This window comes from Mustelus asterias, chromosome 13 (assembly GCF_964213995.1).
Source record: "Mustelus asterias chromosome 13, sMusAst1.hap1.1, whole genome shotgun sequence".
Classification (NCBI taxonomy): Eukaryota; Metazoa; Chordata; class Chondrichthyes; order Carcharhiniformes; family Triakidae; genus Mustelus; species Mustelus asterias.
Window position 1 is genome coordinate 4,059,564 of NC_135813.1, and position 17,924 is coordinate 4,077,487.

The window sequence follows — 17,924 nt, forward strand, 5'->3', positions numbered from 1 at the left end:
CACCTAAAGATAAATAATTCCCAATCCTTTCCATTCTCTGGATCTGTATATCACTGGCAAGGTCGCCATTTAATACCTATTAGGAAGATATGAATTGAGTGATATGCTGCACCATTTCAGAGTGGCATGAGACTGAAGTCACATATAACCAGTACAGTTTCCTTCATTAGTGAACCAGTTGAGTTTTTGCAGCAATCCATCAAACTACATGGTTACTTTTACTGATCCCAGTTGTTTATTTATTTCCAGATTTTTTCTGTACACACAGAATTCAAATTCTTGAACTTGCAGTGAGATTTGAACTCATTCTCAATTTAAAAAAAAATCTGGTCATGGATTATAAACATTGCTGCTTAAGCAGCATTCATTCCCCTTTGCTAACAGCCCTTGAGAAAATGTGGTGAGCTGTCTTCTTGAAATACTGAAGTCCATGTGGTGTAGGTGCTTTTAGGGAGGGAATTCCAAGTTTCGACCAAGTAACAGTGAAGGAATGCTGTCAATATAGTTCCAAGTCAGGACAGTATGCAACTTAGAGGGAAACTTGCAGGTAGTGGTGTTCCCACATGTCTGCTGCACTTATTCTTTTAGGTGGTAGAGGGATAGAGGTCACGGGTTTCAAAGATGATGCCAAAGGAGTCTTGTCGAGTTACATCTTAGATATGGTACACATCGCTGCCACTGTGCATCAGTGACGGAGGGAGTGTATGTTTAAAGTTGTGGGTGGGATGCTGATCAAGTGGGCTGCTTTCTCCTGGATGGTGTCAAACTTCTTGAGTGTTATGGGAGTCACACCCATCTAGGAGGTGGAAAATGTTCCATTACACTCCTGACTTGTGTCTTGTAGATGGTGGACAGGCTCTGAGAAGTCAAGAAAGAGTTATTCTCTCCAGGATTCCAAGCCTCTGACCTGCTCTTGTAGCCACAGTATTTAAGTGGCTAGTCAATAATAATCTCATCCCTGACCAGGATGCTGATGCCTGGGGATTCAGCAATGGTAATCCCATTGGATGTCAAGGGAGTTGGTTAAATTCTCTCTCGTTGGAGATGATCATTGCTCAAGTGCCATGTTACTTGTCAGTTATCAGCCCAAGCCAGAATATCATCCAGTTCTTGCTGGACGAAAGCACAGACTGTTTTAGTACCTGAGGGTTGCAAATGGTTCTGGAGAGTGTGTATTCATCAGCACAAATCCTGACTTGTGACCTTAAATTGGTAGGGAGATCATTGATGAAACAGTTGAAGATGATTGGGCCTAGGACACTACCTGCAACTAAGTGCTGGGCTGAAGATGATTGGTTTCCAACAACCATGACCATTGTCTATTGGTCCAGTTTTCTGGATTACTAGTCCAGTAATAAAGCAACTGCATTACCCTCAATTAAATTAAACATGGACTAAATTAGCAGTCTCTAATCAGATGCAGAATTTTGAAAATTAACTCCAAACCAGCTCCTCCCACAAAAACTATGTTCAACAGTTCTTTATGAGCAAAATTTTAACAGCAACAGACTCCACCCTGTTTGCAGGAGTGCAGCAGGTGCTGATCTCTGGAAATATTTCCTTCTAAACAGCAATACAAATTCATATCAGGTTACAAAGATTAGCAAAAATTAACAAAAGTCGACCACCATTAATAGGAGTCACAAAATGTATCCGAGTTATCAGCAAAAATCGGTGGCACAGTGGTTAGCACTGCTGCCTCACAGCGCCAGGGACCTGGGTTCAATTCCCAACTTTGTGCGGAATCTGCATGTTCTCCCCGTGCCCGCACGGGTTTCCTCTAGGTATTCTGGTTTCCTCCCACAGTCCAAAAGATGCCCTGGTTAGGTGCATCGGCCATACTAAATTCTCCCTCAGTGTACCTGAACAGGCGCCAGAGTGTGGCGACTAGGGGATTTTCACAGTAACTTCATTGCAGTGTTAATGTAAGCCTACTTGTGACACTAAAAATAAATAAGCTTTATAAAGTTGCAACATTGAAAACAGTATAAATGTGATTTAATTATATCCCATTATAATCAGGATCTTTTCTCGCCAGTCAATAAAGCCCCACCTCTCCTGCCACGCAGGCCAAGTTTGTTCAGCATAAATAAAGGGTCAAATCTTGTATTGCCTTGGCTGTGAATGCCACCACAGGCAACTGCAAAGTGACTTTTAGAAGACTGACGCTAGGTGAGTAATTAGAAAAGTTATCCCAGATTCCATGATTAAAAAATTGATTAGTTCAGCAAAGTCCTGCGTTCTAAGTATTTTCTTATAGAGTTTTGAGCAAAGGAATACAGTACCTTCATTGTCTCATTCTCCATTTTGATGCAAGTGCTTTCGGAGGACATCTTCTGCAGCTTTTTTATCATTGACTCCATTTCTCCTCGAGCCTTGTCCTCCACGTGATGCGTTTGATCCAGCAGATCTGTAATGCGGCTGCCAGAAGGAAAAATTCTGTGTATTGCATTTGAAACCTTTGATTGTGCATTCACTTCTAGGCATGCAATCAGTTAGAATGGGAATTCCCTGTATAAACAGATTCTGACAACACAGTAGGTTGTCAGAATCAAGACTACCAAGTAGTCTTGTAACCACCTTATACAGCATTGTGAACCAACACTTGGCAATGCCACCGGAGATCTATGAGTTAAGTATATATGGAATCTCTTTCATGATTGAGTCTACAATACTACAAATTCAATGCTTCAAATTTTATATCTAGTTGGGTTCCAACAAGAGACAGAAACAACAGACAACACGATTGCATCACATGGGTCTGAAAAGACCATCATTCCAGTGTTTTCAAAACAAGCTTAAAGCCAGCTCAGGTTCATGTTGAATCTTCTGAAATTTTAAAAAACTCAGTTATGTTTACTCAGTAAGATCCACTTGTTCAAACACATTTCAGTATTTGGCAGAAAAGCTTTGCACAACATTTAAGCTGCTGGCTCACTGATGAGCCTATCAGCAGCAAATGCAGGAGAGAACAGCCTGTGACTGGAGAGTGTGGATTCTCTTTTGGATTCATAGTCATGGTGTGCCCTCTCTCCACCCTTGGTCATGCTCTCTCTCACCCTCCCTCGCTGGTACCAACCCCCTAAAGGAGCAAATGGGTCAAAGCATCAGAGCGAGGTAGGGAGACCACGAGGAACAGCAATAACAGCAACAGGGTTTGCCCAGCCTGCCAGGGTAACTGGAGTCTATAATAGGGCAGAGTGAGGAAGCACGTTCGTGGCATCTTCACAGCCATTCTGAATTCCTCCTCTGCAGTAAAATGTCCAAACAGCCATGGTATAACCAAAGTACTGCTTGGGCAAAATAAACACTGCAAGTATTAGTCTCAGTACAAGCACGCTATGAAATATAACACTCCTTAAAAAGTTCAGTGTAGTAAAAAACTGAACAATACTGCTTGTCTGCACATTTTCAGCTTCCTTACTTGTTCAAGACGGAGATCTCAACATCCAGCTGACTCTTCTCTTTCATCACCTTGTTATGACAACTTCGCCACGTCTCAACCGTTGACAGTGCATCTGCCAGTTGGGACTCCTACAGATGAACCAACCAAACAGGATTCATACTGGAACCATTTTTTCCTAACAGTAAAGCAACAGAGAAAAACAACATAGCCAAATATCCTAAACTGAAAAATATCATTGGGTCTACATGAACTTGGCAGCTATACTTCCAGGAAAATATTCTAAATGTTTCAACAAGTGTTAATGAAGTCAGAGATAAGAAAATGAATTGGTATTAAATGGGAATGTTTTTTGGTCAAAGTGAGTGATAACACTGTATATGCAGTACGGTCTGAAAGACGTGCTGGTTTAGGTGCATTGACCCGAACAGGTGCTGATGTGTAGCGACTAGGGGAATATCACAGTAACTTCATTGCAGTGTTAACATAAGCCTTACTTGTGACTAATAAATAAATTTTAACTTTGAAGAATGCAATATAATTCCCAGATTATTATAAGTACAGGGTAAAGCTCCGACTTCTGGTATCCTGGGTGCTGTGTTTCCTACAAAAGTACTTCATTGGCTGTAAAGTATTTCAAAACATCTGATGGTTGTAAAAAGCATAATACAGATACAAGTCTTTATATTTTCATAACCTGTCCAGTATCTCTGCATCTCAAGTAGCCATACCTCAATGAATCATAGAATGCTTACAGCCTAGAAAGAGGCCACTTGGCCCATTGTATCCACACTGGCTAAACAATAATTCACTTAGCCTAATCCCACTTTCCAGCATTTAGTCTGTAACCCTGCAAATTACTGAGGTGCTTCTCCAGAGACCTTTTAAATGAGGGTTTTCTGCCTCTGCTATCCTTTCAGGTAGAGAGTTCCAGACTCCCACGACCCTCTGGGTGAAAAGACTTTTCCTGATCTCCTTGCTAATCTTTCTACCAATCACTTTGAACCTATGTAAAGACAAGAAATGTCCTCTCAGGAAATCCATTGGTCTTTGTATCCTTAGATGCTAACATTTAAGGTTCAGGAGTGTAGGATAGATGGATTAGCACGGTAAAGTGTGAGATTACAGGGATAGGGTGGGGGAAGAGGGCCTGGGTGAGATGCTCTGTCAGAGAGGTGGTGCAGACTTGATGGGCCGAATGGCCTCTTCTGCACAGTAGGGATTCTACGATTCTGGGATGTTCCAATGCTTGCTACATTGGCTCATGTCTACCAAAAGGCATGGAACACTGTTTTGATAGGTCATCAGATCAGGTCAAGGGTCAGTGAACAGCTCTTCTTGAGGCAGTCAGTTTTGCTAAGTTCTGCCTCTGCATATCACAGTGACAAGGACAAGAATAGGTTCTAGTTAAGTTTAAAAATTAAAGAGCTACAGGGAGTAGACTTTAAGTAAAAAAGACCATTGGGGCAGTGGTGTTCTGCTTGGCACAGTAATTGATCTGAAAGTGTGCTTGGTAAGCTTGTGCTGAACGTACTCAGGAATCCAGGGAAAAAGGAATCTTAGATGGCGAGATTGAAACTCTGAAGGATGAGCCATTTTTAAAGCTATCTGACTGGAAATGACTTCTGGAGAGAATTCCAAGGCGAGAGCTTTGAAGGTGAAGCTGGGAATCCCTCGTGAAACAGTTTCAACAAGATTGCTTGACTTAGTGTTTACTGACATCTGGATGGGTTCTAGAGAAACCCACGGACTCTGTCTTGGTTGAATCTGTCTTTAACCCTGCAGTGCGGTGTTTTTGACTAGTTTGTCTGTTAATTCACATGTACCTCATACTTACCCTAAACGTTTGAGTATAGAATACACATCGTAAATTGTTTCATCTTTCTAAACTTGTATAGTAAAATTTGTGTCTGTTCAAAATCCATGGAATATTGTGGCTTTATTCCAAAAATAGTTGTGAATCTCAACCTTTATCGACTTTCAAGAAAAGTATCGCAACACCTGATATTTACCTTTTTGGGAGGGTATTGTATTCTGCCTTTCATTACCTACTTTAATCATCTGGTGTGGTTCAACAGAGTTCATCTGCTGATTAATCAGTTCTAGGATTGTGTTAAATTCTGGAGAAGCACAACACTCCTTACTGACTGTATTTCATCACCTTGTCAATTAGCTGGACATTGAGCAGCTCAACTGCATCTTCACTGCGTTCTGCTCGCTGCTTCTGAGCCCTTGTCGCTTTCTTCAAGGCCTCTTTATCCCTGTCCCTTTTATTTTGAAATTGCCGTAGCTGCTCTGTCAGGTAGTCCAACTCCCCCTTCTGTTGTGAAATGGTACGCTCAAAATTCTGGAGGAGGAAATTTGGAATTTCTTTTAGTGTTCCAACCAAATAAACAAAATCAAATTAACTTAGGGCAAACAAGTAAATTGCTCTAACTGTAGACTACTTAACAATTTGCTATTGGAAAACAAAGATTAGTCAACAACAAATCACATAACAAGGTACAACAAGAAAGGCCTGCATTCATATAGCAACTCACTACATCTCAAACCCACTTTAGGCGCAACAAATTAATTTTTTGCAGTGTTTAAATATGTGGGTAAACATAAGACCATTTCACACAAAGGAAGATCCTACAAACTGCCTGGAGATGATCAAATAATCTGCCTTTACTGTTGTCTGAGGGAGGAATGTTGTGTAGAACACTAGCTGACCTTGTTGTGTAGTACTGCATCGAAGGATCAACTAGATTATGTGCTAATTTCCCAGAGCGGTGCAAGAACCCACAAGTGAAGATGCGCACAGAGGTTTGTTACTATTCGAAAACCTGCACTTAAACCTTTCACTTGGCAGCATGCAACTTTAGCCGATAAGAAGTCTAACTGTTTCGCATCTTGGAAAGAGAGAGGCCCCATTTGAACAGCTTCCAATGGTTGGTGACCGAACTACCTTAGCAGGAGCAATAGCACAGGAGATTTGCTCACAACATATAATGCAGCTGCAATTAGTTACTTATTAAGCCAATGTTAACATTAAGCAGCGTCCTTATGTCCAGCTTAATAACCAAAAGCTACAGTAAAGTAAACAAAATTGTGTATGTCTGCTTACAGGCCAAAAGAGCAAGTCCGCACATGCCACAGCATTCTGACCAAACAAATATATGGGCACAAAAGATAGAACACACCAACAACTGTGAAAAACATAACATTTCTCCCATTGCTAGGTGACTGCTGCCACAAATAAAACTCAGATGATAGAACTGACCTAATCTGGATCAGCAAAATCAGCAAGTAGGAAACAATTGTGGCACGATTGTTTTTACATTAATTGTGGTACATCTGGTCAGTCAGGGTTCGGTAGCACAACTGCAACATTTGGACAACACCTCTAACTTAGACTAGATGCTTAAATCCTGGAGTGGGGCTTGAAGCCACAAGGGAAAAAGTGCTATCAATTGAGAAAAGCTAACAAATCTGAAAGAAAACTGGAGAGAACATGAACTTCCAAATGTACCTCAGAACACAGCAGACTGCTTTTCAATTTCAGTTTTGCCACATCAAAAGAAGAATGATTACCCTGATCTGAACAAGCATGCGGTTGTTATCGGCCTCTTTACTGCGAAGCTGTCCTTGTAGGTGGGCTCGTGTGTTTTCAAGCGACTTGGAGAATTCTGCTGCTGCACGAGCATTGTCCTAAAGGAGGAAAACAAAGTGATCCAGCAACTCTAGCTATTTACTGCTCAGCTCCCAGATACACAAGCTTAGCTCAGGACTGTTCACCAATGGAACCTTACATTTGGTAATCAACAGGTTACAGCTTGAATGATAGATCTCATGAATTTGCCTGCTAATTGGTGGGAACATTCAATATTTTGAAAGAAATAGTACCAAGACACCAAGAAAGTTACAGACTTTCCAGAGCCAAGTGCAGCTTCCAGTTAGCCAGAAGCAACAAAGTGTAGTTAATTCAGCATTTAAACTTGCTGCGAGATTTCTGTACAAGACATTTTGGATTGATACAGGATCAAGGTGTAGCTGAGTTAGTTTACGTTCCTGCTACTAACAGATTTGTCATGAGAACAACTCTTATAACCTTGTATTAGGAGGACAACTTTCTACATCTCTTCACCACAGAATATGGAACTCAGACCAGCATACAATTATTCTATCTACTACTCTTAATGGGTTCAAACTGCCTAATGCCCAGAAGCAAGAGAAGGTTAAAAAAAAAATCTGCAAAACTCCCCCTTCGTTTTTTCAGTGATCTTCATTTCTCCTAATTACAGACTCAATTAAATAAACTTTTCCTAATTTACCATAACAAAGTCCCTCATATCTCTATTGCATCTCATTCACCTTTAGTCAAAAAGAGTCCAGTTTCTCACTCCTTTCTGAAGGCAGTGAGGTGACAGTATAGGGGAAAATCAGTTTCCCTTTGCTCCTGTGCAAAGCTTCACTTACTGAGAACAAAGGAAGAAGATTCTCCAACCCACAGACATCACTGAAGGGAAGAGGGCAAAGCTACCGAGTGAAACAACATGGAAAAAAGATGTGCTTGAACTTTCTGTGCAAGCATTTACATAACACAAATTGTGCTAAAGCAAAGAGCCGACTGCTGCACTAAATATTAGCCACGGGAAATCATCCTAAAACATGACGTTGGATGGGCTAAAACAAAGAGAAGACAGTAAGCCCAATTCATGGTGCTACTTTACCCCTTTTCCCCCCATCATTGTACACACTTGTGGGAAGGGGATGGCCTAGTGGTATCGCTACACTATTAATCCGGAAACTCAGCCAACGTTCTGGGGACCCGGGTTCGAATCCCGCCATGGCAGATGGTGGAAGTTGAATTGAATAAAAAAAATCTGGAATTAAGAATCTATTGATGACCATGAAAAACCCATCTGGTTCACTAATGTCCTTTAGGGAAGGAAATCTGCTGTCCTTGCCCAGTCTGGCCTACATGTGAGCCACAGCAATATGGCTGACTCTCAACTGCCCTTCAAGGTGCACTCAACTTCACTTCTAGGGATGGACAATAAATGCTGGCTAGCCGGAGACGCTCATGTCTCACGAATGAATAAAAAAAACTCACCTTTTCTGTTTGATACTGAATAAGCAGTTGGTCAATCTGATTTTCAATCTCCTGCAGCTTCACTGACATACGCTAAACAAGCAACATGAAAATGATTACATACATTAAATACAATTTCAGAATATCCATGTTTTCTGAATACCTGTGTATGTGATGCAACAAGTTCCTCATTGGCGGTTTCCCTCATGGTCCTTGTATTCCATATTTAATGTCGTGTCATTTAAAGATAGATAGATCTCTATGCATACAAATTAATCTTTTATGTCTCTGACCAAGTTTTTAAGTCACCTTTCCCAACGCCCTCTTCCTTGGTTCAGTTGTCCAATTTTGTGAGATTATGCCTCTGTGAAATATCTTAGGTTGTTTTGCTACATTGGAGGTACTAGATAAATGAAAGCTATTGCATTATACTTCTAGTGCGATCATGGTCATTTTATTTTCTTTGATAACTTTTAAACCTCCCATCTCTATAGGAATCCACCTTTTCCTCACCCAACTAAAAATTGTTCCTGTGTGCACCTTGGCAGGCTCCTTGAACATGGGTGGCATCATAGCTGAAACACAAGAGAGGCGATGGCCTAGTGGTATTATCACTAGACTATTAATCCAGAAACTCAGCTAATGTTCTGGGGACCCGGGTTTAAATCCTGCCATGGCAGATGGTGGAATTTGAATTCAATATTTAAAAAATCTGGAATTAAGAATCTACTGATGACCATGGCGATTGTCAGAAAAACCCATCTGGTTCACTAATGTCCTTCAGGGAAGGAAATCTGCCGTCCTTACCTGGTCTGGCCTACATGTGGCTCCAGAGCCACAGTTCAGGCAACTAGGGATGGGCTAGACATACAACTAGACATACAAATGCCTATGGGAATGGGGGAACTCCTGGGAGATGTATTTTGTTTCATCGAACAAGCTATTGTTGATAGCACAATTCATAACATTGCACTTCTGTGAATTAGAAGGGGCCAAGTGTAGGTCTCTGCCCCCCTCACCCTGCATACAATATCACCATCAGCACCACTCACCGCATTTTCTGCTTCTGATTGGGCCAGCTTTTCAAGGAGTGCTTCCTTTTGCTCAAGCAGTCTCAAAGCATCAGTCTGTTAAAAGACAAGGAAATTAAACAATGGAGCTCTACTTCAACATACCAAAACATCCATACAAAATGGCTCTTTGCTAACATTTTGTGAAATGAATATGCTGCAAACACCATATGCACAATACATGAAAACAGCCATTTATAACTAATTAAAATAAACCTTTCAGATTCACAAAGTCCACTTAAAAGAAATAAAAAAGACTTGTATTCCTATAGCACTTTTCCTAACCTCAAGATGCCCTAAAGCACCTTCCAGCCAATGAAGCACTTTTGAAATGTAGTCGCTATTGTAATGTAGGAAACAAAGCAGCCAATGTTTGCACAGCAAGTTTCCACACCGCAATGTGATAACAGCCAGATAACCAGTTGGAGATTTTTACATAACCATTTTTAGATATTCAATTTTCTTTCTACAGATGCTAACCAGATCTGCTGAGTATTTCCAGTATTTTCTGGTTTTATTTCAAGTTTTCAGCATCCACAAAATTCTGCTTTTGAATTAGTTTTAGTGATGCTTTGAGAGATAATTATTGGTTAGGATACTGGGAAAACTCCCTTTTCCTTCTTCAAAATGTTGCCACTGAATCTTTTATGTCCACCCAACAGGATTACAAATTTAATGTCATATCCTTCTCTATGAACGATATGCTTTGTCTGTATAGCACGCAAGAAACAATACTTTTCACTGGATGCCAATACATGTGACAATAAATCAAATCAAATCTGAAAGACAGCACCTCTGACAGTGCTACACTCCCTCAGTACTGAACTGAACAGTGAGCCTAGATTATACTCAAGTACAGTGGAATGTGACTTCAAGCCACCCACGACCTTTGATTTGGAGGCAAGAGTGCCACCACTTGAGTTATTGCTGACAATAAAAAAAAGTCACCGTAGAAATGTCCAGGTACATCAGAAACAACCCAACTCCAAACAAGTGTGAAAATTTGAGAAATCTTTTTCCAATTGAATGCAACCAGAGAACAGAATTAACATTACCCAGGGCTGTTGAAACTCACCTCTTGTGTGTGCTGTTCCTTAAGTAGCTGCCGAACAGATCGATTTGTTACGTCAAAGGTTTCCAGTTTCTGCAGTAGTAACTCCTTCTGCCGTGATAGCAGGTTACTTTCTGACATTGATATTGGCTTCTCCTTAAAATAAAGAATGTGAAGTTAATATGGAAATATAGAAGAGCAACAAATTTGAAGGGACCCTGAGAAATACATTGAATCATCCTCTTATACAGTTCCTACATCAAAATTGTAGCCACACTTCAAAAGTGCTTAACTGGCTGCAAATCACTTTGAGATGTCCAGTGATCCTGAAAGGCACCATAAAAATGCAAGGCTTTTTATCCCCAGTTCTTCCTTTCCTTTCCCATCCAGAACGACACGATGAACATTAGAAATTTGCACTGAGAAAAATCACAGAGCCAATCCTGCTTTCAACGGGAAATCTTACAGCTTACCTGTATTCACCCAAAAGTTCATAATACAGTATTTAAACTTTCTAGGGGAAAGTAAATATTCTCCTATTACCACAAGACCACTGGGGAACCCTTTCCATAAAACCAAAATTGCTGGCTGCTCATTCTTGCTTCTAACTGAACTATTACCTCACCCACCATTCCTTAATGATCTCCACTGATGGACGCGCACATGCATCCTTTGGTGCTTTGCTGCACAATCAGCAGATAGTATCAATCATCATTTCCGTTGTCTCTAGAATTTAAATCATCTCCCTCCCAGCTTCCAAAAGCCTCATTAACAATCCCAGCTAATGATAATACTGAACAAGTCAGATCCCAAAGTAAAAGCTCACTTGACAGATCCCAACTTTGTTCTTTTCAAGGAAACTGGAGGTCAGTTACTGAACACACTCACAAGAGTGTGCCAGTGTACTTTTAACACAAAGAATAAAATATGTATTAAGCAAGAAAAATGCACTGTATTACCCTTGACAAACAGGTTGGACACAAACACCAGAAAAGAATTCAAATTCACACTATTCCTTTTATCCCAGCAATACCCTTTCAGACACAAAACCCCAGTAAAGATTTACCACCACCTCAACCCCAAGGCTTCTTGCTGGAGCTCGCTCAGTTGCGAACAGTTTTCTTCCAGTGGATTTCTGAGCATTCACTAGATGCTTTCCTCCCCCAGCTGGTATCATTCCAAGGCATCCAAAGAACAAAACTAAACTCACTATTGCTTCAACTTCAGAGTAAACTAAACTCAGTTCCCTAGCTGTCTTGCAGGATTTCTTACTGAAGTTTAGAACTCCTGCCTTCATTCTGTGGTATGCACACAGTAACCGAACTGCCCTCTGACTTTCCTAATGTCTATGTACTCCTGTCGCTAGACTACAGCAGTTTTTTCTACTTTATGCTTCTGCCCCCTAAACCCACTAAACTACAAACCCCTTTGTAACCCACCTCCTCACTTCAAGGGCTGTAAAAACTTATTAAAAATGCACACATCCAAACAGAGTCTCCAGGCTTCCCGGTATCAAGCTCTCAGAAAAATAAATTAAATGAAACTTGAACCACGTGCCATCTTTCTAAACACACAAATAGAAATTAAACTTATACATTGTTCCTGACACTCAAAAGCCATTTGGTTCTAGAATCCCTTGATGAAACCCAAACTTTCTGTTTCACATCTCTTCTGCTTAGAGTTCCATTGCCCCACAGGTACTCAGTTATCTTCCTATACAGGAGGCATCATAGAAATGTAAATTGGTAAGATCAGTGAACACTATGATTTACATATAGAAATTTGGCAACTTGAGGACCATGGCACATTTAGCCTCAGCTTTCAAACAACCAGGAAGGTAATGTTCGACTGACTTGACATTTCCATGAGATCTTTGATGGGCTGATAGAAGAGATGGATGAGGGCACTGCAGCTAAAGTGTGTGCACGGACTTCCAGAAGGCACTTGGTAGTGTATCACATACTGGGCTTGTTGGTGGGGGTTAGCAGTGGCAGCATGAATACTGGGTTGGTCAGGGGATAGAATTGTGTTGCATGACTTTTTTTGACTGTTCCCCAAGGTTCAGTGGTAGCACCACTGCTGTTTTGAAGGTGTGTTCAGGGCAAATTTTGAATTCTGCAGATATAATATTTCGATCAACCAATGGATCAAATCTAATCTCCGCAGTCCTTCCACATCCAGTCGTGAATGGTGGTGGACAACTAAACAACTCACTGGAGGAGGCGGCTCCACAAATATCCCCATTCTCAATGACAGAGGAGCCTAGCACACCAGTGCAAAAGATAAGGCAGAAGTATTCGCAGCAATCTTCAGCCAGAAGTGCCAAGTGGATGATCCATCTCGGCCTCCTCCAGTGGTCCCCAGCATCTCAGATGCCAGTCTCCAGCCAATTCGATTCTCTTCACATTACATCAAAAAACTGTTGGAGGCAATGGATACTGCAAAGACCCTGATAACATTCCGGCAATAGTACTGAAGATTTGTGCTCCAGAACTTACCACTCACCTAGCCAAACTCTTCCAGTACAGTTACAACACTGGCATCTACCCAACAATGTGGAAAATTGCCCAGGTATGCCCTGTACACAAAAAGCAGGACAAACCTAACCCGGTTAATTACCGCCCAGTCTACTCTCGATCATCAGTAAAGTGATGGATGGGGTCATCAACAGTGCTATCAAGCAGCACCTGCTCAGCAATAACCTGCTCAGTGACGCCCAGTTTGGGTTTCGCCAGGGTCACTCAGCTCCTGACCTCATTACAGCCTTGGTTCAAATATGGACAAAAGAGCTGAATTCTAGAGGTGAGGCAAGAGTGACAGCCCTTGACATCAAGGCTGCATTCGATCAAGTGTGGCATCAAGGAGCCCTCGCAAAACTGGTAAACTCTCCGCTGGTTGGAGTCATACCTGGTACATAGGAAGATGGTTGTGGTTGGGGAGGGTCAGTCATCTCAGCAGGAGTCCCTCAGGGTAGTGTCCTAGGCCCAATCTTCAACTGCTTCATCAATGACCTTCTCAGCGTCATAAGGTCGGAAGTGGGGATGTTTGCCGATGATTGCACAATGTTCAGCACCATTCACGACTCCTCAGATACTGAAGCAATCCATGTTCAAATGCAACAAGATCTGAACAATATCCAGACTTGGGCTGATAAGTGGCAAGTAACATTCGTGCCACACAAATACCAGGCAATGACCATCACCAATAAAAGACACTCTAACCAGCACCCTTTGATATTCAATGGTGTAACCATCACTGAATCCCCAACTATCAAATTCCTTGGGATTACCATTGACCAGAAACTCAACTGGACTCACCTCATAAACACAGTGGCTACAAGAGTAGATCAGAGGCTAGGAATACTGCGGTGAGTAACTCACTCCTGACTCCCCAGAGCCCATCCACCATCTACAAGGCACAAGTCAGGAGTGTGATGGAATACTCTCCACTTGCCTGGATGGGTGCAGCTCCAATAACACAAGAAGCTTGACACCATCCAGGACAAAGCAGCCCGCTTGATTGGCACCATATCTACAAACATTCAATCCCTCCACCACCGACGCTCAGTAGCAGCAGTGTGTACTATCTGTAAGATGCACTGCAGCAATTCACCAAAGATCCTTAGACAGCACCTTCCAAACCCACGACCACTTCCATCTAGAAGGACAAGGGCAGCAGATAAATGGGAACACCACCACCTGCAAGTTCCCTTCCAAGCCACTCACCATCCTGACTTGGAAATACATCGCCATTCCTTCACAGTTGATGGGTCAAAATCTTGGAATTCCCTCCCTAACGGCATTGTGGATCAACCCACAGAACATGGACTATAGCGATTCAAGAAGTGGAGATGCCGGCGTTGGACTGGCGTAAACACAGTAAGAAGAACCTGGTGTTGTTAAACTTCTTACCGCAATTCAAGAAGGCAGCTCACCAGCACTTTCTCAAGGGCAACTAGGGATGGGCAATAAATGCTGGCCAGCCAGTGACACCCATGTCCCACGAATGAATAAAGAAAATATTTTGAAAGTTAACAATGAGGAGGATAGTGCAAGACTTTGAGAGCAAATTGACAGGTTGGTGGATATATGGCAGACAAAATTAAATGCAGACACGCACGAAGTGATGTATTTTGGTGGGTGGAATCCAAGAGTCAACACATGCTAAAAAGGTATAATTTTAAAAGCGATGCAAGAAGAAAGATACCAGGGATGTTTGTGCATAAGTCTTCTAGTGTGGCAGGACAGACATTAATAAAGCGCATGGGACCCTGGGCTTTATAAACAAGAGACAAAAGTCAGCAGGTTATGCTGGAACTATATAAAAGATCAGTTCAGCCTCAGCTTGAGTATCACATCCAATTCTGGGCCCCACATTTTAAGCTTTGGTGAGGGTACAGAAGAGATTTATCAAAATGGTTGCAAGGGCAAGGGTGTACAACTAATTGGATGGATGCGGAGATTTTTCACCTTAGGACAAGAATTTGATAGAACGTGCTTAATATCATTAAGGATTTAGATAGAACTACCAGAAATCCAACAAAAAATTAGTGAAGTTAGATCTTTATTGCAACAGAACTTCTTCAAATACCCTTCCCATGCCATTTCATCCTTCCTAATATATCCCCATCCAATTACTTTCATATCATGCCCATCCCATTCCCCATCCAACCCCTTCTTCCTTTGCTACATTCGTATGCAATGTCATCTCCCTACCATCCCCCCCAACAAGTCAATTCTCCAAACCCTCCCTCCTGTCCTCCCTCTCTCCCCCATTCCGACAACCCTCCACCCCCACCTCGCCCCCTTGCTTTCAATTCCCTCCCTATCCTATGTTCCTGCCCAATATCATTGCATTCGCCCCTGTTCCTGTAACACTGGCCATCTCCTTAGACACAAAAGTTATACTTATACGTTTTACCCTCTGTCTGGACTCACTGAACACATTCCACTTTCCTGTTGTTAGGTTAGCAGCAAACGGATCAGATAGCCTGTCCCCATAAAATAAGCCAGTAATGGGACCTCAACAATTATAATGCTGAATTGACTGATCGAGTTTCCTAGGAGTGCTCCCCGGGTAAGTAGTGGTTTGATTTTAACCCAATACGTTTCAGGACCATCCTACTGATACCGATTGCTGAAGGCTTACAACAGTCCTCTTGGACTGCAAGAGGCAAAAACACATGGGTGAACCAGCAGATATAATTTCAAAATTGTTCACAAAGATAGCTGTTGACATTCTTCTCTTTTATCCCCTTGGCTCCGACTCAAGTCGTATATAATATTATGCGTTTTAGAAATTTTGAGAATTATTCTAGCAATGAAGTGCTATCAAAGAAATACCAAAAACAGAAAAGAGTGGAAATTCACACTGATGAGAAAGACAGATTCTTCGGCCCGATTGCATGAAGGATCAGGGTCAAAACATGAACTTTCCTGTCCATAAGTTTTGTTTCAGGTGTTTCAGCATTAACAATATGGGATGTGCCAGGATGATGGGAAGCAACTTTTGTAAAGACAACAAAATACAAGTTAGAAAGGCAAAAGAAAAATTATACTCACCATGCGCAGTTTACTGATGGCACTGCGGAGGGCTGCAACCTGCTTCGCTGCAGCTGCCCCATCCATCTCCGCCTCAACCAGCATTTTCAACAGGGTGTCCTTTTCTTTCCGCCAACGTTTCTTTTCTAAGCTGTGAACAAGCAATGTTTCAGTGAGCATTCAAAATGCGTGTTAAAGGAAGACAGAACAGTGGACAACCAGCAGAAACTAAACAAAGATTTTGAGATTTCTGAAATGGAAACAAGTAAAATGGAGCAAACTAGACAAAAATGATGAGTGCAGCAGCTGAGCACGTAGCTATTAACTGAAGTGGTGGCACTGGGTGACAAGGAGAAGTCCAGTGTTACAGGAACAGAGGCAAATGCAATGATATTGGGCAGGAACATAGGATAGGGAGGGAATTGAAAGCAAGCATTTTGAAGTCACTTGAAATACATCTCGGAAAAGACAGGTCTTAGGGGTACATGGGATTAAATATAGGAAGGTCATGGGCAACAATATTTTCATTGGGTTGAAGGGACAAGGCCGGAAGCCAGGTGGCACAGTACCAGAGAATTAGAATCTTGGTTGACAAAATTGTAAGCAATTGTTTTGGGGCAGAAGAAAACATAGGTTGGCAGAAAACACGAAAAGATAACTGGGATCCTTTCAGCCACCTCTAATATCTTGGACATTTCATATCCTGTGATCTCAGTCATACTCCTTTATTTTTGAAACTTAATCAGCAATGTGCACACTATTTCCTATGTATCAACAAGCTTGACAAACTCAATTACAACTTTTGTGGGTCTTCAGACAGGCCAAGGTCCTATCTGCCAACTATGCTGCCACTGCACACTACAATGACAGTTTGAGCAATCTAGCCATTAGCATCCCCAAATATCTATACTATGGAATACTATTTAGCTAATATTGTCAGTGTTTATTATCCTTTCCTCATATTTTGTTCTGTCCAATAGCATTGAAAAGACTCAAAGTCACAAATGGCATCCATGTGACTATTTATTATCCCTCTGGACCTTCCTGCAGCCTGTTGCCCAATCATCCTTCCCCAATATATCTCCACTGTTGTCCACTTGGGTGAAACTGCTCTCAAGGTTCCATTCTTATCTAATCGTAGCCAAAGTATCACTTGCAATAGTTTCACTTCCATTGCCTCTGGTATCCCCCAAGGATCTATCCTTGACCCCCTATTTGACTGGTGAATCTGGTGAACTGGCGCGCCGACAATAATCTCTCCCTCAATGTCAACAAAATGAAGGAGATAGTCATTGACTTCAGGGAGCGTAATAGAGAACATGTCCTGTCTACATCGATGGGGACGAAGTAGAAATGGTCGAAAGCTTCAAGTTTTCAGGTGTCCAGATCACCAACAACCTGTCCTGGTCCCCCCATGCCGACACTATAGTTAAGAAAGCCCACCAACGCCTCTACTTTCTCAGAAGACTAAAGAAGTTTGGCATGTCAGCTACGACTCTCACCAACTTTTACAGATGCAGCTTAGAAAACATTCTTTCTGGTTGTATCACAGCTTGGTATGGCCCCTGCTCTGCCCAAGACCGCAAGAAGCTACAAAAGGTTGTGAATGTAGCCCAATCCATCACACAAACCAGCCTCCCATCCATTGACTCTGTCTCTGACAGGCTGAGTGAGTGGGCGAGGATATGGCAAATGGAGTATAACGTTGATAAATGCGAGGTTATACACTTTGGAGGAAATAATAACAAATGGGATTACTATCTTAATGGAAACAAATTAAAAC

At 41.8% G+C, this 17,924-nt stretch overlaps 1 protein-coding gene across 4 annotated transcripts in view; it reads right to left on the bottom strand.

The window, feature by feature from the left end:
• The window catches only part of odf2a (outer dense fiber of sperm tails 2a), a 75,302-nt gene that overhangs the window by 39,531 nt on the left and 17,847 nt on the right, over nucleotides 1–17,924 (bottom strand). For all 4 annotated transcript variants that reach the window (XM_078226228.1, XM_078226227.1, XM_078226225.1 and 1 more), the window contains exons 6-13: nucleotides 16,163–16,292; nucleotides 10,626–10,757; nucleotides 9,533–9,607; nucleotides 8,502–8,573; nucleotides 6,980–7,096; nucleotides 5,565–5,750; nucleotides 3,425–3,534; nucleotides 2,286–2,421 (exon numbers count right to left, since the gene is read on the bottom strand). In XM_078226228.1, coding sequence (XP_078082354.1) covers nucleotides 2,286–2,421; nucleotides 3,425–3,534; nucleotides 5,565–5,750; nucleotides 6,980–7,096; nucleotides 8,502–8,573; nucleotides 9,533–9,607; nucleotides 10,626–10,757; nucleotides 16,163–16,292 — 958 coding nt within the window. The remainder of the gene's footprint in view (nucleotides 1–2,285; nucleotides 2,422–3,424; nucleotides 3,535–5,564; nucleotides 5,751–6,979; nucleotides 7,097–8,501; nucleotides 8,574–9,532; nucleotides 9,608–10,625; nucleotides 10,758–16,162; nucleotides 16,293–17,924) is intronic.